The sequence below is a fragment of the Pan paniscus genome, chromosome 8 (genome assembly GCF_029289425.2).
Source record: "Pan paniscus chromosome 8, NHGRI_mPanPan1-v2.0_pri, whole genome shotgun sequence".
Lineage (NCBI taxonomy): Eukaryota > Metazoa > Chordata > Mammalia > Primates > Hominidae > Pan > Pan paniscus.
In genome coordinates, this window is record NC_073257.2 from 99,126,279 (window position 1) to 99,144,121 (window position 17,843).

Sequence of the window (17,843 nt, forward strand, 5' to 3'; positions counted from 1 at the left end):
TTTGAATCCAGGAGGTGGAGGTTGCAGTGAGCCAAGATCACACCACTGCCCTCCAGCCTGGTCAACAGAACAAGACTGTCTTGAAAAAAAAAAAAGATAAATTATGGTATTTGCTTTGGAATTAAATAATTAGTAACTTTTAGTAAGGTTTGGTAAAGGTTTAGTAACCTTTAGTTAACCCAGTTAACTTCTGTGTCTTATATTTGTCTTTGTACTGAAGTAGTTGAATGCCACTGACCCACAGAATGAGTTGCCAGAGAACTGGAGCAACATTCTGTTTGTGGGAAAGAGAATACTCTGTTACTACCTTAATATTAGATTCCCAGCATATCAATTGAAGGGTTTTAAATAGTGAGTGATGTGTTTCAATTTATATTTATATTTACACTTGATCTTAGCCAAAAGGCTGAGAAAGCGATTTTATATTATATTTATAAAGATCACTTTAGCTTTCTCCTGGAGACTGGATTGGTAGGGACAAGGTGACATTGGTGAACTTGGTTAGAAAGTCAGTCAAGCCCGTGTGCAGTGGCTCACGCCTATAATCCCAGCACTTTGGGAGGCCAAGGCAGGTAGATCATCTGAGGTTAGGAGTTCAAGACCAGCCTGGCCAACATGGTGAAACCCCTTATCTACTAAAAATACAAAGATTAGCCAGGCATGGTGGTGGGTGCCTGTAATCCCAGCTACTCAGGAGATTGAGGCAGGAGAATCACTTGAACTCGGGAGGTGGAGGTTGCAGTGAGCCGAGATTGCGCCACTGCACTCCAGCCTGGGCGACAGAGCAAGACTCAGTCTCAAAAAAACAAAAACAAACAAACAAAAAACCAGTCAGTACTCTAGGGAAGAAATAACAATAGCTATATTATGACATAGTAGTGAGTTGAAGATAACTGAATAGCCAAAATATATTTTGGAGATAGTTTGATATGAGAGGTGAGGAAAAGTAAGTAGTCATGTGTGGCTCTTTGTTTCTGGCTTTAATAACTCCAGTAGTTCTGGAAGAGACTTAGTGGGAAAATTAAGGACATTTTGGATAAATTGAGTTTGTCCAAATGGGGTTGCCAAGTGGAGAGTTGAGTAAATGAAGCTAGAGCTCAGGAAAGATGTGGACCAGAGTTATAAGTCATATTTATTTATTTATTTATTTTGAGACAGAGTCGTGCTCTGTCGCCCAGGCTGGAGTGCAGTGGTGTGATCTTGGCTCACTGCAACCTCCGCCTCCGGGGTCAAGTGATTCTCCTACCTCAGCCTCCAGAGTAGCTGGTATTACAGGCACGGGCCACCATGCCCAGCTAATTTTTGTATTTTTAGTAGAGACGGGGGTTTCACCATGCTGGCCAGGCTGGTCTCGAACTCCTGACCTTAGGTGATCCTCCTGCCTCGGCCTCTCAAAGTGTTTGGATTACAGGTGTGAGCTACTGAGCCCAGCATAAGTCATATTTAAAACAATGGGAATGGGTAGGAACACCTAGGGATAGAGTGTGGGAAATAGAATAGGGTCCAGTATACAGCTGTGCCAAATTTCACATGTACAGGTTAGATAGTGGAGTGGGTCAGTTCTGTTGGGAATGCCCTGAAAGTTTGAATAATGATAAGCACGTCCATTTTAACATCATGAGGTAGTGGTGACGTTGTAAGAGGAGTTTCAGTGTAGTGGGTTGTCATGGGTTAAAACGTTCAGATTGTCATGGGTTAAAACGTGAATTGGATATGAGGAAGTGGAGTGCGCAAAGATAGTTTTCTGAAAGTTTTGCTTGGAAGAGGACAAAAAATTGAGACTAGACAGTTTGAGGAGGATGAAAGGTCAAGAATTCTAAGCTAGTGATAAAAATTTCATTAACATCAATGAATAGGTAATGTAAACACATTAATCCTGGGATGGATGTGAGAAGAGCAAAGAAAGGAATCCTGGGGGAATATCAGCTCTAAAGGTTGAGTAGAGAAGGAAGGGGTGATCTGAGAGGTGTAAGGAGGAGTAGGAATTATCATAGAAACTTTAAGCTTCTTGAGGGCTTGTGACTGTGTCATGGTCATCATTTTATCTGAAGTTCTTATCAACAAAGTAGCTTTCAGTAAATATTTATTAAATGAAGATAAAAATTTTAAGAGCCATCTGCAATGTCAAATGTAGCCCACAGTTGAATGAATATGAGGACAGGGAAGTGTCCCTTGATTTTGGTGTTAAGCAGCTGATTGCCACCTTCTGTAGAACAGCTTCAGTGGAGTCTCCATAATAGAAATAAATGCCAGGTTGCTGAGGACTAAGCATGGATATTTGTTGAGAGTGGAGACAGTAAGTGCAAACATTCTTTTCAGAAAGCTTTGCTCTTTTTGAAGCTTTGCTCATAGGGAGATACAAGATAGTAGGTAGAGGGGCAGGCTGTGTTTAGATGAGAGAGACTTCAGCATGTTTATATGCTACATGGAAAAAGGAAAAAGGAAGGTAGAAGTTGAAGATGTAGAATAAAGGAGGTGTGTGTGAATGATTGTACATTGTCTTTGAGGTTAGTGGGAATGGAGTGAAGATACTGGGTTACAGTACAGATGAGAATACAGTTTCCACTGAAGTAGGAATAAAGGAACAATAGATGGTGCAGATGGGGAAGTGTTTGGGTGGCAGGTGAGAATTCGGGATATGAACACTTTATTTTTTTCAGTGAAGGGGGGATAAGGTCATCCACTGAGATTATAGCGGGGAGGAAATGATGATTGTAGGGGACTGAGGAGAAAAGGAGAATTTCAAGAAAGCCTCTGAGGGAGGTGAGAGGGCAAGCTGAGTGGGAATACTTAGAAAAAATGGAATCATGGATTTTTCACGGCTGTGGTATATATATTTGTATGAATGATTTCCTCCTTCTCTCAGGGCTCAGCAGCCTGGGTGAACACACAATTGAACAGTTGGATTGATCTTGGCCTGGATTTTATGTGTCAGTGTGACAGAGAGAGTAAGGAGGCAAGATATTTCAGTAGCGAGAGTGTTTGAAGTGGTGGGCCATTGAGTCTAGGCTGAATAGGGAACAAATGAAACCAGAAGGTGGCTGCTGGGACATGAAGTGGTTGGTGTTCAAGACTGGATAGTGGAATTGAAGATTGAACGGGAGGAGCAGTTATTGGTTATGACAGAATACAGGATCCAGCTATGGAGTGGGTTTATGAAGTAGAGACAACGTTCCCAAGTCTTTAGTGAACATCAGAGAGTGTCATCTGTTAGAACTTTAGCTGCAGCCGGGCAAGGTGGCTCATGCCTGTAATCCCAGCACTTTGGGAGGCCGAGGTGGGCGGATCACCTGAGGTCGGGAGTTTGAGACCAGCCTGACCAACATTGAGAAACCCCATCCCTATTAAAAATACAAAATTAGCTGGGTGTGGTGGTGCATGCCTGTAATCCCAGCTACTCGGGAGGCTGAGGCAGGAGAATCGCTTGAACCTGGGAGGTGGAAGTTTCGGTGAGCCGAGATTGCACCATTGCACTCCAGCCTGGGCAACAAGAGTGAAACTCAGTCTTAAACAAAAAAGAACTTTTGCTCAAAGGCAGGTGGTAGCAGATAAGAGATAAGGAAAATTCAGTTTTTAAAAACGTTTTAGGCTGGGCGTGGTGGCTCACGCCTATAATCCTAGCACTTTGGGAGGCCGAGGTGGGCAGCTGGCTTGAGCCCAGGAGTTTGAAACCAGCCTGGGCAACATGGCAAAACCTTGTTTCTACAAAAAATACAAAAAATTACTCAGGTATGGTGGTATGCACCTGTAGTCCCAGCTACTTGAGAGGCTGAGGTGGGAGGATCTCTTGAGCCCAGGAAGTTGAGGCTGCAGTGAGCTGTGATTGTGCCACTGCGCTCCAACCTGGGCAACAGAGGGAAACCCTGTCTCAAAAAACCCAAAAAAACCAAAAAACAACATTTTATTTTGGTGATGGAATTCTCTATTGTTTCGAAGAGTTTTGTTTGTTTTAAAGACATTAACCAGTTTTCTCGAGGGATATTCTATGAAAAAGTGGGTTCCATCATCCAATAAGTTTGAGAAACTGCAAACTCTATCCCATTGGTAATTCACAATGAACCTCAACTTAGATTAATAAAGGCTCTGGGAAATGATGTTACTATTAATGATTTAACATTTATTGAGCACTGTCTAAGGCTCTCTTCTAAGGCTCCCACGTGCATTATTGTTTCCAGTCTTTACAGCAACTATCTCATTTAAGTCACACTGCTAAGCTAGAATGGAAGAGCTGGGATTCAAATCCAGAAAGACTTGCTCCATAGGGTTCTCAAGCCTATAACCAGTATGGAAACAGGCTTGACATTAAATCCAGCATTTCCCCATCTTGTTTGGTTATGGAACCTTATTATCTTTTAGTATTTATAGAGAGATTACTCAGTTGTCCACGGCGTGGACCCTGGGAAGTGTTGCCTGAGTCAGTTTACACTGGTGACTGCAGTCTTTTAAACAGCATTGTTTCAGACTATAACTAGTTTTTTCTAACTTGGTTCTCTGTTGATAATACTTAAATGTTATATTTATTTTTCTATTTGAGAGCCTTATATTTTGACTTCAAGGCATTTTCTATTCCCTTTCACAATGACCTTCCCAGGAATCAAAGATATTGTCACCACCACACATTACATTTGAGTTACTAAAACAGTTTATAATCCAAATAGCTATTTCACTTTCCTTTCTCTGGTCTAAGATTATCTTATTGTAATTTGTTTTTTAAATTTAGAGACAGGGTCTTGCTATGTTGTCCAGGCCAGTCTCAAACTCCTGAGTAGCTGAAAATATAGGCATGTGTCACCTCAACCAGTTTATTGTAAAATTTTAATGTTTAGAGATCTTGGAGATCATCTTTTATTTTTAACAGTATTTATTTAGTTTTGCAGGTAGAGAAAATGACAGCTGTGTAGTGCTGTGGAAATTATAATAATTCATATCCAAGCTTGAATGTCAGCTCCACCTCTTTACTATAGCTGTGGCCTTAGAAAACCTACTTCATTTCTTGAAACTTGTTTCTTCCTCTAAAAAGATGAGGATAATATCTTGCAGGGTGGCTATGAAAATTAAGACAGTTCATACAGTATCTGGCACATGGAAAGTTCTCAATGTTAATTACCCATTTTTTTCTGTTTAAGGAAATAGTCTCAATCCTATACCATGAATGAATTATGAAAATAGTTGGAAAGGAAACAACAGTTTTAAATGTAAACTGTCTCAGTCTTATGCTGACATCAGCTACATTTCTGGTAAAGTGATGGTGTCATGATACAGGTTATATTAAGAGTTAAAACCAGTTTCCTTCTGGCTTTCCAACTGACATAATAAGCAAAACCTGCCTGGGCAAACATAGACCTATTTATTGGCTCACTTATTATTAATGTTAAACTAGCTTTGGTGCTGACTTCTGTTCTTGTTTTAAAATTTCACTGTTGTCATTTAAAATCTGACAGACCTTCAGAAGCTTCATAGAATGCTTAATGGTTTAAATCGTCTCTAGAACATGTGAAGTATCTTTTCCAAAGTGGTTTTCTCCATCTGTCAGTATGTTCAAAATCATGTGTATAGGGCCGGGCGCTGGTGGCTCACGCCTGTAATCCCAGCACTTTGGAGGCTGAGGCGGGTGGATCACGAGATCAAGAGATCGAGACCATCCTGGCTAACATGGAGAAACCCCGTCTCTACTAAAACTATAAAAATTAGCTAGCCATGGTGGCGCGCACCTGTAGTCCCAACTACTCGGGTAGTCCCAACTACTCGGGAGGCTGAGGCAGGAGAATCACTTGAACCCAGGAGGCGGAGGTTGCAGTGAGCCAAGATCGCGCCACTACACTCCAGCCTGGGCAACAGTGCAAGACTCTGTCTCAAAAAAAAAAAAAAAAATCATGTATATAGGACAGAATTGCTTATATTTTCACAATTACTACTGAATGCCTGTTTGGTTTTCATAGCAATCAACTTTTGGAGTTTATGGGCAGTACTTAACATATATAACCTAAGTGTGGATAATTATTTAAAATAAGGCTATTGGAAGAAAAATCTATAGGGATTTCTCAGTTTTCACAACAACTCCCTGAGCAAAGAAAAAATAGGTTGGTTTGAGTTGTATGTGATGAGATTTCTAATATTCTATTCGAAATGCCCCCTAGTAAGCACTAGTGATAGGTATTAATGAGCTGAATTTGATTTCCAGTTCCAACTCTGTCCCTTGCAACTTCTGTAACCTTGAAGGTTTGTCTACGTTTCAGTTTCTTCATATGTAAAAGAGATTACCAATATTTCCCTCCCAAGGCTGCTGTAACAGTGAAGTGTTGAGGTATTTATTTATTTATTTATTTATTTATTTATTTTTTTATTTTTTTGAGACAGTCTTGCTCTGTCGCCCAGGCTGGAGTGCAGTGGCATGATCTCGGCTCACTGCAAGCTCCGCCTCCCAGGTTCATGCCATTCTCCTGCCTCAGCCTCCCGAGTAGCTGGGAATACAGGTGCCTGCCACCACGCCCGGCTGATTTTTTCTATTTTTAGTAGAGACGGGGTTTCACCGTGTTAGCTAGGATGGTCTCGATCTCCTGACCTCGTGATCTGCCCGCCTCGGCCTCCCAAAGTGCTGGAATTACAGGCGTGAACCACCGCGCCCGGCCGTGTTGAAGTTTTTAATATAGCCAGCACAGCATGTGGCACATAGTAGGCACACAGCCATTGCATGTTTCTTCCAGACATCTCACTGCATTTTTCAGTAATATTCTTTTCAAGTACGTTCTTCTTTCTCATTCCTTAACATTTAAAAGCTGTATTCAAGAGAGAATATTAATGTTTGCCAAGTAAACTGAAAATATTTCCTTTGCAGCCCACAGTTGAGTGTTTTAGGCCGGCTGCGGTGGCTCACGCCTGTAATCCCAGCACTTTGGGAGGCCGAGGTGGGCGGATCACCTGAGGTCAGGAGTTCGAGACCAGCCTCAATATGGAGAAACCCTGTCTCTACTAAAAATACAAAATTAGCCGGGTGTGGTGGTGCATACGTGTAATCCCAGCTACTTGGGAGGCTGAGGCAGGAGAATTGCTTGAACCCGGGAGGCAGAGGTTGCGGTGAGCCGAGATTGCGCCATTGCACTCCAGCCTGGGCAACAAGAGCGAAACTCTGTCTCAAAAAAAAAAGAGTGTTTTAGCAAAAAATGATTTTATGTATGACATACCTTGGTTTAAATCCTGGCTTTTTAATTTTAATTTTTTATTTTTTGAGACAGGGTCTTACTCTGTGGCCCAGGCTGGGGTGCAGTGATGTGATCTGTGCTCACTGCAACCTCCGCCTCCCAGGCTCAGGTGATTCTCCCACCTGAGCCACCTGAGTAGCTGGGAGTAGAGGTGTGCTCCACTATGCCTAGCTAATTTTTCTATTTTTAGTAGAGACAGAATTTCATCATGTTGCCTAGGCTGGTCTCAAACTCCTGGGCTTAAGCGATCCACCAGCCTCGGCCTCACAGTGTTGGGATTACAGGTGAGAGCCACCAAGCCCGGCCTGAATCCTGGCTTTTGAATGTAATAGTGTTGTGACCTTAGGCAAGCTGCTTAACCTATCCATAAAGTATTATGAGGCTAAAGTGAGTAATAGTATGTATAAAACATCTAGTTCATTGTCTGGTTTGTATATTCCCAAAATAAATGTTATTATTTTAAGTGGAAACTGTTGTTTAATTTGATAATTCATATAATTCATGGCTTTTGAGAGCCTGCTCTACTCAAAGCCCATTAAGAGCGGGCAGGAACATTGTGAATGAATGTTGGGCATATTATTATTCAAGTGACTGAATTTGGCCTTGCCTGTAATCAGGTTCAGCAAAAGTGGTATTTTCTTTCTTTCTTTTTTTTTTTTTTTTTTAAATTGAGACAGTCTCGTCCTGATGGCCAGACTGGAGTACAGTGGTGTGATCTCGGCTCACTGCATCCTCCGCCTCCTAGGTTCAAGCGATTCTTCCACCTCAGCCTCCCAAGGAGCTGGGATCACAGGTATATGTCACCATGCCTGGCTAATTTTTGTATTTTTTGTAGAGATGGGGTTTCGCCATGTTGGCCAGGCTGGTCTTGAACTCCTGACCTACAGTGATCCGCCTGCCTTGGTCTCCCAAAGTTCTGGGATTACAGGCGTGAGCCACTGAACCTGGCCAAAAGTGGTACCTTCTATTGCATTTGAGGTAACAGAAATTGATGGGCTTGTTATTGCATTTGGCGTGGCTGTTTTTTTTTTTCCATGTTGTCTTTCTCCACTGACTGTCAAAAAAAAAAAAAAAAAAAAAAAAAAAAGGCTACATTCATGAGTGCCACAAGAGAGATTCATGATTCCCAAGTGCTACAGCAGACCAAGGTATATTTTGGTATCTAAAAAGTTTTTCATCTTTTGCTGATCTTGTTTATTAGAAATAAATATGTTACTCTCCTGTATTAAAATTTAACACAATATTGGCAAGCTAAATTTAATCAAATATTCTGCCCATTTTAAAATTCACTTCCTAGCCTGTCCATCCTTCCTTTTATTTTGTTGTTGTTTGATTTTGTTTTATTGTATGCTTTTAGCAGCCTGAAGCCATGGTTTTTAGTTTCTGTCTGTAGTGATAAGTGGAAAGGAGGGATGAGGAAGGGGCTTTACTGGCCCAACCAGAAATAGAAACTAAGAACCCAGGACTGTATTATCTCCCTTGGACACCCAACACTATATAAAATTGATTCCTGCCCTGGCAGACTAAGCATTGGAAAGCTGGTGCTAAGAGTGTTATGAGAATTCCTAATAAATAGAAAAGCTCAAGGATTGACACTATAGTAAAAGATTTCATTTTGACATGTTTATAATTTACTTATCAAGTTAACAATAAGGTGTTTTTATTTATTTATTTTTGTTTATTTTTATTTTATTTTTTGAGACGGAGTCTCGCTCTGTCGCCCAGGCTGGAGTGCAGTGGCTTGATCTTGGCTCACTGCAAGCTCTGCCTCCCGGGTTCACGCCATTCTCCTGCCTCAGCCTCCCGAGTAGCTGGGACTACAGGCACCTGCCACCACGCTCGGCTAATTTTTTGTATTTTTAGTAAAGATGGAGTTTCACCATGTTAGCCAGGATGGTCTCAAACTCCTGAACTTGTGATCCACCCGCCTTGGCCTCCCAAAGTGCTGGGATTACAGGCGTGAGCCACTGCACCTGGCCTTTTTTTGGTATTTTTAGTAGAGACGGAGTTTCACCATGTTGGCTAGGCTGGTCTCGAACTCCTGACCTCAAGGCCTGCCTTGGCCTCCCAAAATGCTGAGATTACAGGCATGAGTCCCAATAAGATTTTTAAAGGGATACCAAAATAATCAACATTTATTTTAGAAGGTGACTTTCTTCAATGAGATGTCAATGTCTACTTTCTGTTATATAGTGCTATTGTTTCTTTTTTCTTTTTTTTCTAAGTGAGGGTCTCACTCTATCACCCAGGCTGGAGTACAGTGGCATGATATTGGGTCACTGCAACCTTCACCTCCCAGGTTCAAGCAATTCTTTCACCTCAGCCTCCAGGGTAGCTGGAACTACAGGTGTGCATGCCTCGCTAAGTTTTGCATTTTTAGCAGTTGTTGGCCAGGCTGGTGTACTTTCTTTTACTGATTGAGTTCTATATTTACACAGCATGAAAGTCTCAGTTGCATTAAGTACATTCGCATTGTTATGCAACCATCACCATTATCTAGTTCCAGAATTTTGCTGTCACCCTAATAGAGCTTGTATATATGTCCCCACCAAATCTTATGTTGAATTGTAATTCCCAGGTTTGAGGTGGGGTCTGGTGAGAGGTGTTTGGGTCATGGGGCAGATCCCTCATGGCATAGTGTTGTCCTCACAGTAGTGAGTTAGTTCTCACGATCTCCTTACTCCATCCACCTGCTTCTCCTAAAACTTTGAAATATGCTTGGAATTGAAAGTGTTTAGTTTGAGGATAGTTATCTAAAAGTGACATACAGGGCTCCTGCTTTGCTCTTCCTTAGTAAATTTCCTATTTTATTACACAGTTTACTAATACAGAGGACTTGAGTTTTGTTATTTCCATGGAAAACATTATTGAATCTAAATTTAACTAGAGATGTGTAGTTCAGGGAGGGAGAGTGGTTTTATAATATGAATCTTGGATTTGAAATGAACTTAAAGCAAATGAATAAAAATTGTTTCATTAATTATAATGTCTGAAATCATGTTTTTGTGAATAAAAATTGATATAATAAAGTTTAAAGTGACAGGAGTAGATATAACTAATTGTATTTATAATTTCTTGGATGTAAAATAACATTTTTGAAAAATATTATACAATGACCTCACATACAGTGACCTCACTTAATCTGTGTGAGGCTATACACAGTGGCTCATGCCTGTAATCCCAGCACTTTGGGAGGCTGAGGCAGGTGATTGCTTGAGCCCAGGGGCTTAAGACCAGCCTGGGAAACATGGTGAGACCCTGTCTCTACAAAAAATACAAAAATCAGCTGGGCATGGTGAGGCGCACCTTTGGTCCCAACTACTTGGGATGCTGAGGCAGGAGGATCACTTGAGCCCAGGAGGTTGAGGCTGCAGTGAGCTGTGATCGCACCACTGCACTCCAGCCTGGGTAACAGAATGAGACCCTATCTCAAAAAAAAGAAAAAAGTCTATGTGGAAGATACCACGTTAATTGTGTTGGGTGGTTTAGAGATGTTTCTGTCTCCTTCACTGATGACCATGTGTCTCTGCTGCTGTCGCTCACTGGTGATTATCAACTCAACTTCTTACATTTGTTTTAACAAATATTTATATACCCTTTGTAAATTTGCATGAGATAAAGTCATTATAGTTAAAAAAATTGTTTTTTTTTTTTTGAGACAGAATCTTGCTCCATTGACTAGGCTGAGTGCAATGACATCATCATGGCTCACGGCAGCCTGAACCTCCTGGGCTCAATTGATCCTCCTGCCTCAGCCTCCTGAGTAGCTGAAACTACAGGTGCATGCCACTATGCCCAGCTTGTTTTTTATTTTTTGTAGAGACAGGGTCTCACTATGTTGGCAGGCTGGTCTCTAACTCCTGGGTTCAGGTGATCCTCCTGCCTCGGCCTCCCAAAGTGTTAGGATTTCAGGTGTGAGCCACCATGCCTGTCCTATGAAGTCATTACAAAGAAATTAAATTAATTGGTTTCATTGGCAGTATTGAATTTCAAAGCAGAAGGGGTGCTTAAGAGAAATAATGCCTTTGGAGTAATTTCTGATGCTAGATGAAACTCATATCTCATTTAAGGTGTCCATCTGAATTTTATGTTTGGATGATTATGAATTATTCCTTAAAGCTTGAAGTGAACTCTGGCTCTCTAGGATAAATTAATCTTTATTCCTTTAATCTTTATTCCCTTAGGTATATATTAAAGGGATCAAAATTTTTTTTAGAGTAATGTAAAATTAAGGGACTTCTTTTGTTAGGTGAATTTCTCAGGTTTTAAGATATCAGTATCATTGTGGACATTGACTACATTGTCTACTAAATTCTGTAATTTTAACTTATAATTCTCAGTAATTGGCTGGGTGTGGTGGCTGACGCCTGTAATCCTAGCACTCTGGGAGGCCAAGGCGGCAGATCACCTGAGGTCAGGAGTTGGAGACCAGCCTGGCCAACAGGGTGAAACCCCGTCTCTACTGAAAATACAAAAAAATGAGCCGGGCGTGGTGGCGGGTGCCTGTCATCCCAGCTACTGGGGAGGCTGAGGCAGGAGAATTGCTTGAACCCAAGAGGTGGAGGTTGCAGTGAGTTGAGAATGCGCCATTGCACTCCAGCCTGGGTGACAAGAGTGAAACTCCATTTCAAAAATAAATAAATAAATAATAAAAATAAAAATACAAAAATTAGCTGGGCGTGGTGGCGGGTGCCTGTAATCCCAACTACTCGGGAGGCTGAGGCAGGAGAATCGCTTGAACCCGGGAGGCGGAGGTTGCAATGAGCCGAGATCACGCCACTGCACTCCAGCCTGGGCTACAAGAGTGAGACTCTGTCTCAAAATAATAATAATAATAATTCTTAGTAATTTTTGCAATTTTTTTGGTACCTAAAATAATTTCTGTTATTGTGTTGGATAACTTTGTCAACTTCACTTTGGGAATATCTAAATATAGGTAGCTGCATTCGAGCCAGAGGAATATTGGGTTTTTTTGTTGTTGCTTATTTTTGAGGCAGCCTTACTTTGTCACCCAGACTGGAGTACATTGGCACAATCATGGCTCACTGCAGCCTTGACCTTCTGGGCTCGTGTGGTCCTCCCAACCCAGCCTCCCAAGTAGTTGGGACTAAAGGTGTGCACCACCATGCCTGGCTAATTTTTTAATTTTTTTGTAGGGATGGAATTTTGCTATGTCACCTAGGCTGGTTTCGAACTCCTAGGCTCAAGCAGTCCTCCCACCTTGGCCTCCCAAAGTGCTGGGATTACAGGTATGAGCCACCACACCCAGTTGAGAAATACTGGGTTTTAATCAAGATTATTGTCTGAATATTGAGTCTTAATGACTTTTTTGATTTTGTTTTTTTGGCCATAGTATTAAGTTTGCAGTTGATAACCTTCTGTACTAACTAGAAGTAGTATAGAAACTGCAAATTAAAAAAAAAAACCCAGGTAAAATGTTGATGGCTGCTATTTTTATTTAAGGTATTAGTAAAGGAAAAGAAGTCAGGGACATTATGGAGGTCAAGTTTTATATTATTAAAACTCAACTTCATGATTTATACATACTTAGAAATAGTCTGAGTGATGTGTGACCAAAATATGATCTCTAGGAGGAATGATTGTTACATCCGTGGAATAGCTGCGTACACTTTATTGTTCTTGGTGCTTAAACTTTAGTTGTCCTGCTAAGATAAAGGAAGACATTCTTTCAGTTGGAAATCATAATGTATTTCTCCATTGAAACAGTATGGTTTGAACAGTGCTATATATTCTTACTCATTATTATTCCTTAAATGAATATTTTAAGCTCCTGATAGAAGGCAGGTACTGTGTTATATGCTGTTTGTGTTACCAGAATACAAAGATGAAGAGAACAAAGTATTTCACAATTCCTAATCTCACATAAATGCTATTTTTTTTTACTAGCTGTGGGGAGCACAAAATAAGTGGTTGAAAGTCATCTGACACAGTTACATTTATTCCTTTCCTTTTCCATGGCTCTCAGGAATAAATTGTTCTACTCTATGGATTAAATTGCCCTTTGTTTATTGCCTGGGATCCCAACTTTATTTCATAATTTTATTTCTTTGAGGAAACGTTTCACAAGTTTTATAACAAAGTATAACTCAATTTGGAGAGCACAATCTGTGCATAAGTTGGAGGCTACCTATTGTGAAATGGAAAAATGCTTGTCCTAGCATTACTAAGTTAATGTATAGCTGGTAGAAAGTTTTCACTTTTAATTGCTAACTTGCCTAGTGAGAGTGAAAGATTGATTACGGCAACTAAAAAGTATAAAAACTACTGAGTAGTTTTTAGGTACAGTCAGTTCTTCAGTAGAACAAGAATCTTTAGAAATAACTTTCACTAATTCTTTACTAGTTGTTTTTCCTATTTCTCTTGGATACGGATCATCAGAATGTTTTTTGTCCCTCTTACCCGCCCCCCCCCGTCCCCCACCCCCCGCCTCCCACTTTTTTGTTGGGAGGCTTATGTGAGAGCATTAGAGGCCTTGAATGTTTGGGTAGACAAGGTAAGTATTCAAATAAACATTTCAAGATCATTGTGACAGTGAAATTATTTGATATGAAAAAGGATCTCAGTTATTAGAAAAAACACAACTGTGTTAATACTGACAGCCAGCGTTGCTATAAGTGTTTTATGTGCATTATCTCACTTAAGCTTTACAACAGTCCTAAGAGAGGAATGCTGTGGTTATTACACCCACTTGACAGACCAGGGAGCAGAAGCACAGAAACCCAAGGATTTCTGCCGTCAGTGTCATGCATTTGGCTGGAGTTATGATGTCGTGCAAGTAATGTTCCTTCTTTTTCCCTCTAATTCATTTTTATGTTTTTCTTTTACAGGGCAATTTTGTAAGATTTAGTTTCCAGGGGTCAGGTTTGTTTGGGTTTTATGTCCTTGGGAAATCCTCAGTACCTTATTTCCCATATTCCATATTTTTTTATCTTAATTTTTTTTCCCCTCAAATGTTATACAGTTTAATGAGTCAAGTGGTCTTTCAGGGATTGTTAAAACAAACAGTAATTCTCAGCTTCCACCTTCATTTCCTCCTCTCATAGGTAACCATCCTCAACTCATAGGTATTTGGAATTTACCTGTGGTTTTTCAAGAAACATTAAAAAAATTGATTTACTTGAATTTTCAGGTTAGAACATAAATTATTTGCATGATTTGCTGTGTCCTTGTGACTAACTCAAACTAAACATTCTATCAGTTGTCCAAATTTCCCATTTTCTTTCAAATTTCCCATTTCCTTCACTTACTTTGTCAGTTTCATCATCTTGAAGAAGCCTTTTCCAGAGCACAGTGCTCCAACATGGAGTAGTCTCTGTTTTCTCATAGTGCCCAGCAATCATCCTTGGAATTCTCTTTTCTTTTCTCCTGCATTGGCACTTCTGTTTCTTCTCCTCTTATGTCTTCCTGTTTCATGGGAGGCAAATATTTGATACCTTATGTTTTTTGAAAACACTTTATTTTCCTCTCACCCTTCATTAGTGGTTTCACTGTATGTAACATTGAGATTGATGATTTTGCTCCATTGTCTTCTAGCTTGTGTTATGCCTGTTGAAAGTACAAAATCATTCTGGAAGCTTATCTATTGTTAGCTATTTCCCTCTTCTGGAAGCTTGTAGGATCTTCCCTTTGTTTCCACTGTTCTGAAACTTGTAAATGATATGCTTTAATATGGTTGTACTGTATTTTAAACAATTATGCTCTGCACTCAGTGTTTTTTTGTTGTTGTTTTTGTTTTTTAATTTTTAAATTTATTTATGTATTTTTAAATTTATTGTTTTTGTTTGTTTTTTGAGACGGAATCCCACTCTCGCCCAGGCTGGAGTGCAATGGCATGATCTTGGCGCACTGCAACAACCTCCGCCTCCTGGGTTCAGGTGATTCTGGTGCCTCAGCCTACCCAGTAGCTGGAATTACAGGCGTGCATCACCACGCCAAGCCAATTTTTGTTTTTTGTTTTTGTTTTGTTTTGTTTTGTTTTTTTGAGACAGAGTATCACTCTGTTGCCCAGGCTGGAGTGCAGTGGTGCGATCTCGGTTCACTGCAACCTCCGCCTACTGGGTTCAAGCCATTCTCATGCCTCAGCTTCCCGAGTAGCTGAGATTACAGGTGTACCACCACGACTGGCTAATTTTTTTGTATTTTTAGTAGAGACGGGGTTTCACCATGTTGGGCAGGCTGGTCTTGAACTCCTGACCTCAAATGATCCACTCACTTCGGCCTCCCAAAGTGCTGGGATTATGGGCGTGAGCCACCGTGCCTGGCTTCACTCAGTGTTTTCAGTTAGGAAACTTACATTGTTTAGTTTTGGGACATTTTCTTGAATTATTTCACTGATTTTTTTTCCTCTCTGTTTTCTCCCGTGGATTCCCCATTGCATAGATGCTGAATTATCTTGACTGGACCTCCAGTTTTTTCTTCTTTATTCTGTTGCCATCTCTTTGATTCCTTATTCTTTCTGATAAATTTTCCTAAGTTTAATTTCCAAGGCTCTTTGGAAAAGTATCGATTTTTTTTCATGGATGGAGTATCTACTCTTTTGACACAGGGTCTTGCTCTGTCGTGGCTCACTACAGCTTTGATTGCTCAGGCTCAAGCGATCCTCCTGCCCTAGCCCTCCCAGTAGCTGGTACTACAGGCCTGCACCGCCAAACCTAGCTAACTTTTTTGATTTTTAGTAGACAAGGTCTCGCTGTGTTGCCCAGACTGGTCTCGAACTCTTAAGCGCCAAGCATTTCTCTTGCCTCAGCCTCCTAAAATTCTGGGATTACAGTGTAGTATCTTCTGTATTCTTTCCATGGACACTAATGATGGGGTATAAAATTCCTTTTATTTATTTATTTTTTTATTGACATCAGAAATTCCTGCTAATAAAATTCTTTTTAAATTTTAAGTTTTTTTCTTCCCACAGTTGTCCGTGTTTCCTCCAAGTTCCTTTTCTATTTTTTGTTTTCCTTTGTTTTCTTTTTGTGGTAGATGCTTTCCTCAGATGAGTGGTAATCCTTGACTATTTGCAGTTATGCCTCTAAAAGCTGATTGGAAGCTCTTAGTACCTCGTTGGTACTTGTTGAGTAGAGTTCACTCTAGGGTGATCTATCTGTGTCATTTGCTGGGGCACCCTTCATGTCAGCTTCTGATTACTTTTCCCTTTTCTGAAAAGGGAGAGAGGTCTTTTAATTTCCTGTCTGGTGGGAGGAGGTCTGTATGCCACTTCTGTGGGAGAGTGAGGGAAGTAGGGCAGTGAGGATTTCAGTATTCAGTACATACGTGTTTTCTTAAGGCCTCTGTTTTCATTAAGCTTCCCCCGCACCAATGTGCTTTATGTTTCCCTGCTCTGAAATCCTCCTGAGGGAATAATCCTCTAGAATTTTGCCTTGGTGGGAAAAGCATAGTAACCTAACCATGTGGTATTTAGGAAGGTACTGAGAGATTGAGCGTTTCCTAAGGAGCTTTCAGCCAGCCTTCTTTATTTAGTGCTCCCTTCACACCTGTTTCTACAGGCGCTATCTGTTACCAGTTCCTGAGCCTTTTGAGGATTCTGTGGACGAAGGTTGGTTTTTGGCTTTCCATACTGCGGGTTTCTTGGATCTGCTATGTCAGTTACCATTTATGCATTTGCTTTCTAGCTTTTAAATTTTGTTTATGCCTTAAAAATACCTGATGAGGGCCAGGCGTGGTGGCTCAGGCCTGTAATCCCAGAACTTTGGGAGGTCGAGGCAGGTAGACTCCTTGCGTCTGGGAGTTTGAGAGAAGCCTGGGCAACATAGCAAAACCCCGTCTCTACTATAGAAAAATTAACCCAGTGTGGTGGTGCACGCCTGTGGTCCCAGCTACTTGGGAGTTTGAGGTGGGAGGATCGCGTGAGCCTGGGATGTGGAGGTTGCAGCGTGCTGAGATCATGTCACTGTACTCCATCCTGGGTGACAGAATGAGACCCCATCTCAAAAACAAAAACAAAAACCCCCCAAAAACCTTATTAGTATTTTAGCACAATTTGGGGAAGAAATGAAGTTAAATATATGTATGTTCCATCTTCTCTTTACCCAGAACTTATTTCTAATTTTTTTTTTGTTAAGCATCTTTTTTGTTGTGGTAAAATATACATAAAATTTATTATTTATAAGTATACAGTTCAGTGACATTAAGTATATTCACAATGTTTTACAGCCATCACTACTTTCTAGTTCTAGAACTTTTCTATCACACCAAAAAGAAACCCCATACTCATTAAGCAGTCACTCCCCATTCCCTCCCTCCCTCAGCCCCTGGAAGCCACGAATGTGCTTTTTGTTTCTATGGATATGCCTTTTGTGGATATTTCATATAAATGAAGTCATTCAGTATGCGGCCTTTTGTCACATGTTTTCATTTACCATAATATTTTTGTGGTTCATCCATGGTATAGCATAGATCACTGCTTCCTTCTTTTTTATGGCTGAATAATTTTCATTGTGTGGATATATCACATTTTGTTTATTTGTTCATCAGTTGATGAACTTTTGGGTTGTTTCTGCTTTTTCTGGCTATTGTAAATAGTGCTGTTATGAACACTGATGTACAATTTTTTGGGGTGAACATTTGTTTTTATTCTTTTGGGTATATACCTCGGTGTGGAATTGCGGGATC

The 17,843-nt window shown here is 40.6% G+C and overlaps 1 protein-coding gene across 7 annotated transcripts in view; it reads left to right on the plus strand.

Annotated features, from left to right (window-relative positions):
* Nucleotides 1-17,843, plus strand: part of SHLD2 (shieldin complex subunit 2) — a 96,114-nt gene that overhangs the window by 18,534 nt on the left and 59,737 nt on the right. The window contains exon 3 of one of the 7 annotated variants that reach the window (XM_063607785.1): nucleotides 7,877-7,992. The exons of the other annotated variants lie outside the window; for them this stretch is intronic. Within the exon in view, the coding sequence (XP_063463855.1) occupies nucleotides 7,877-7,992 (116 nt within the window). The remainder of the gene's footprint in view (nucleotides 1-7,876; nucleotides 7,993-17,843) is intronic. 7 annotated transcript variants of the gene reach the window in all.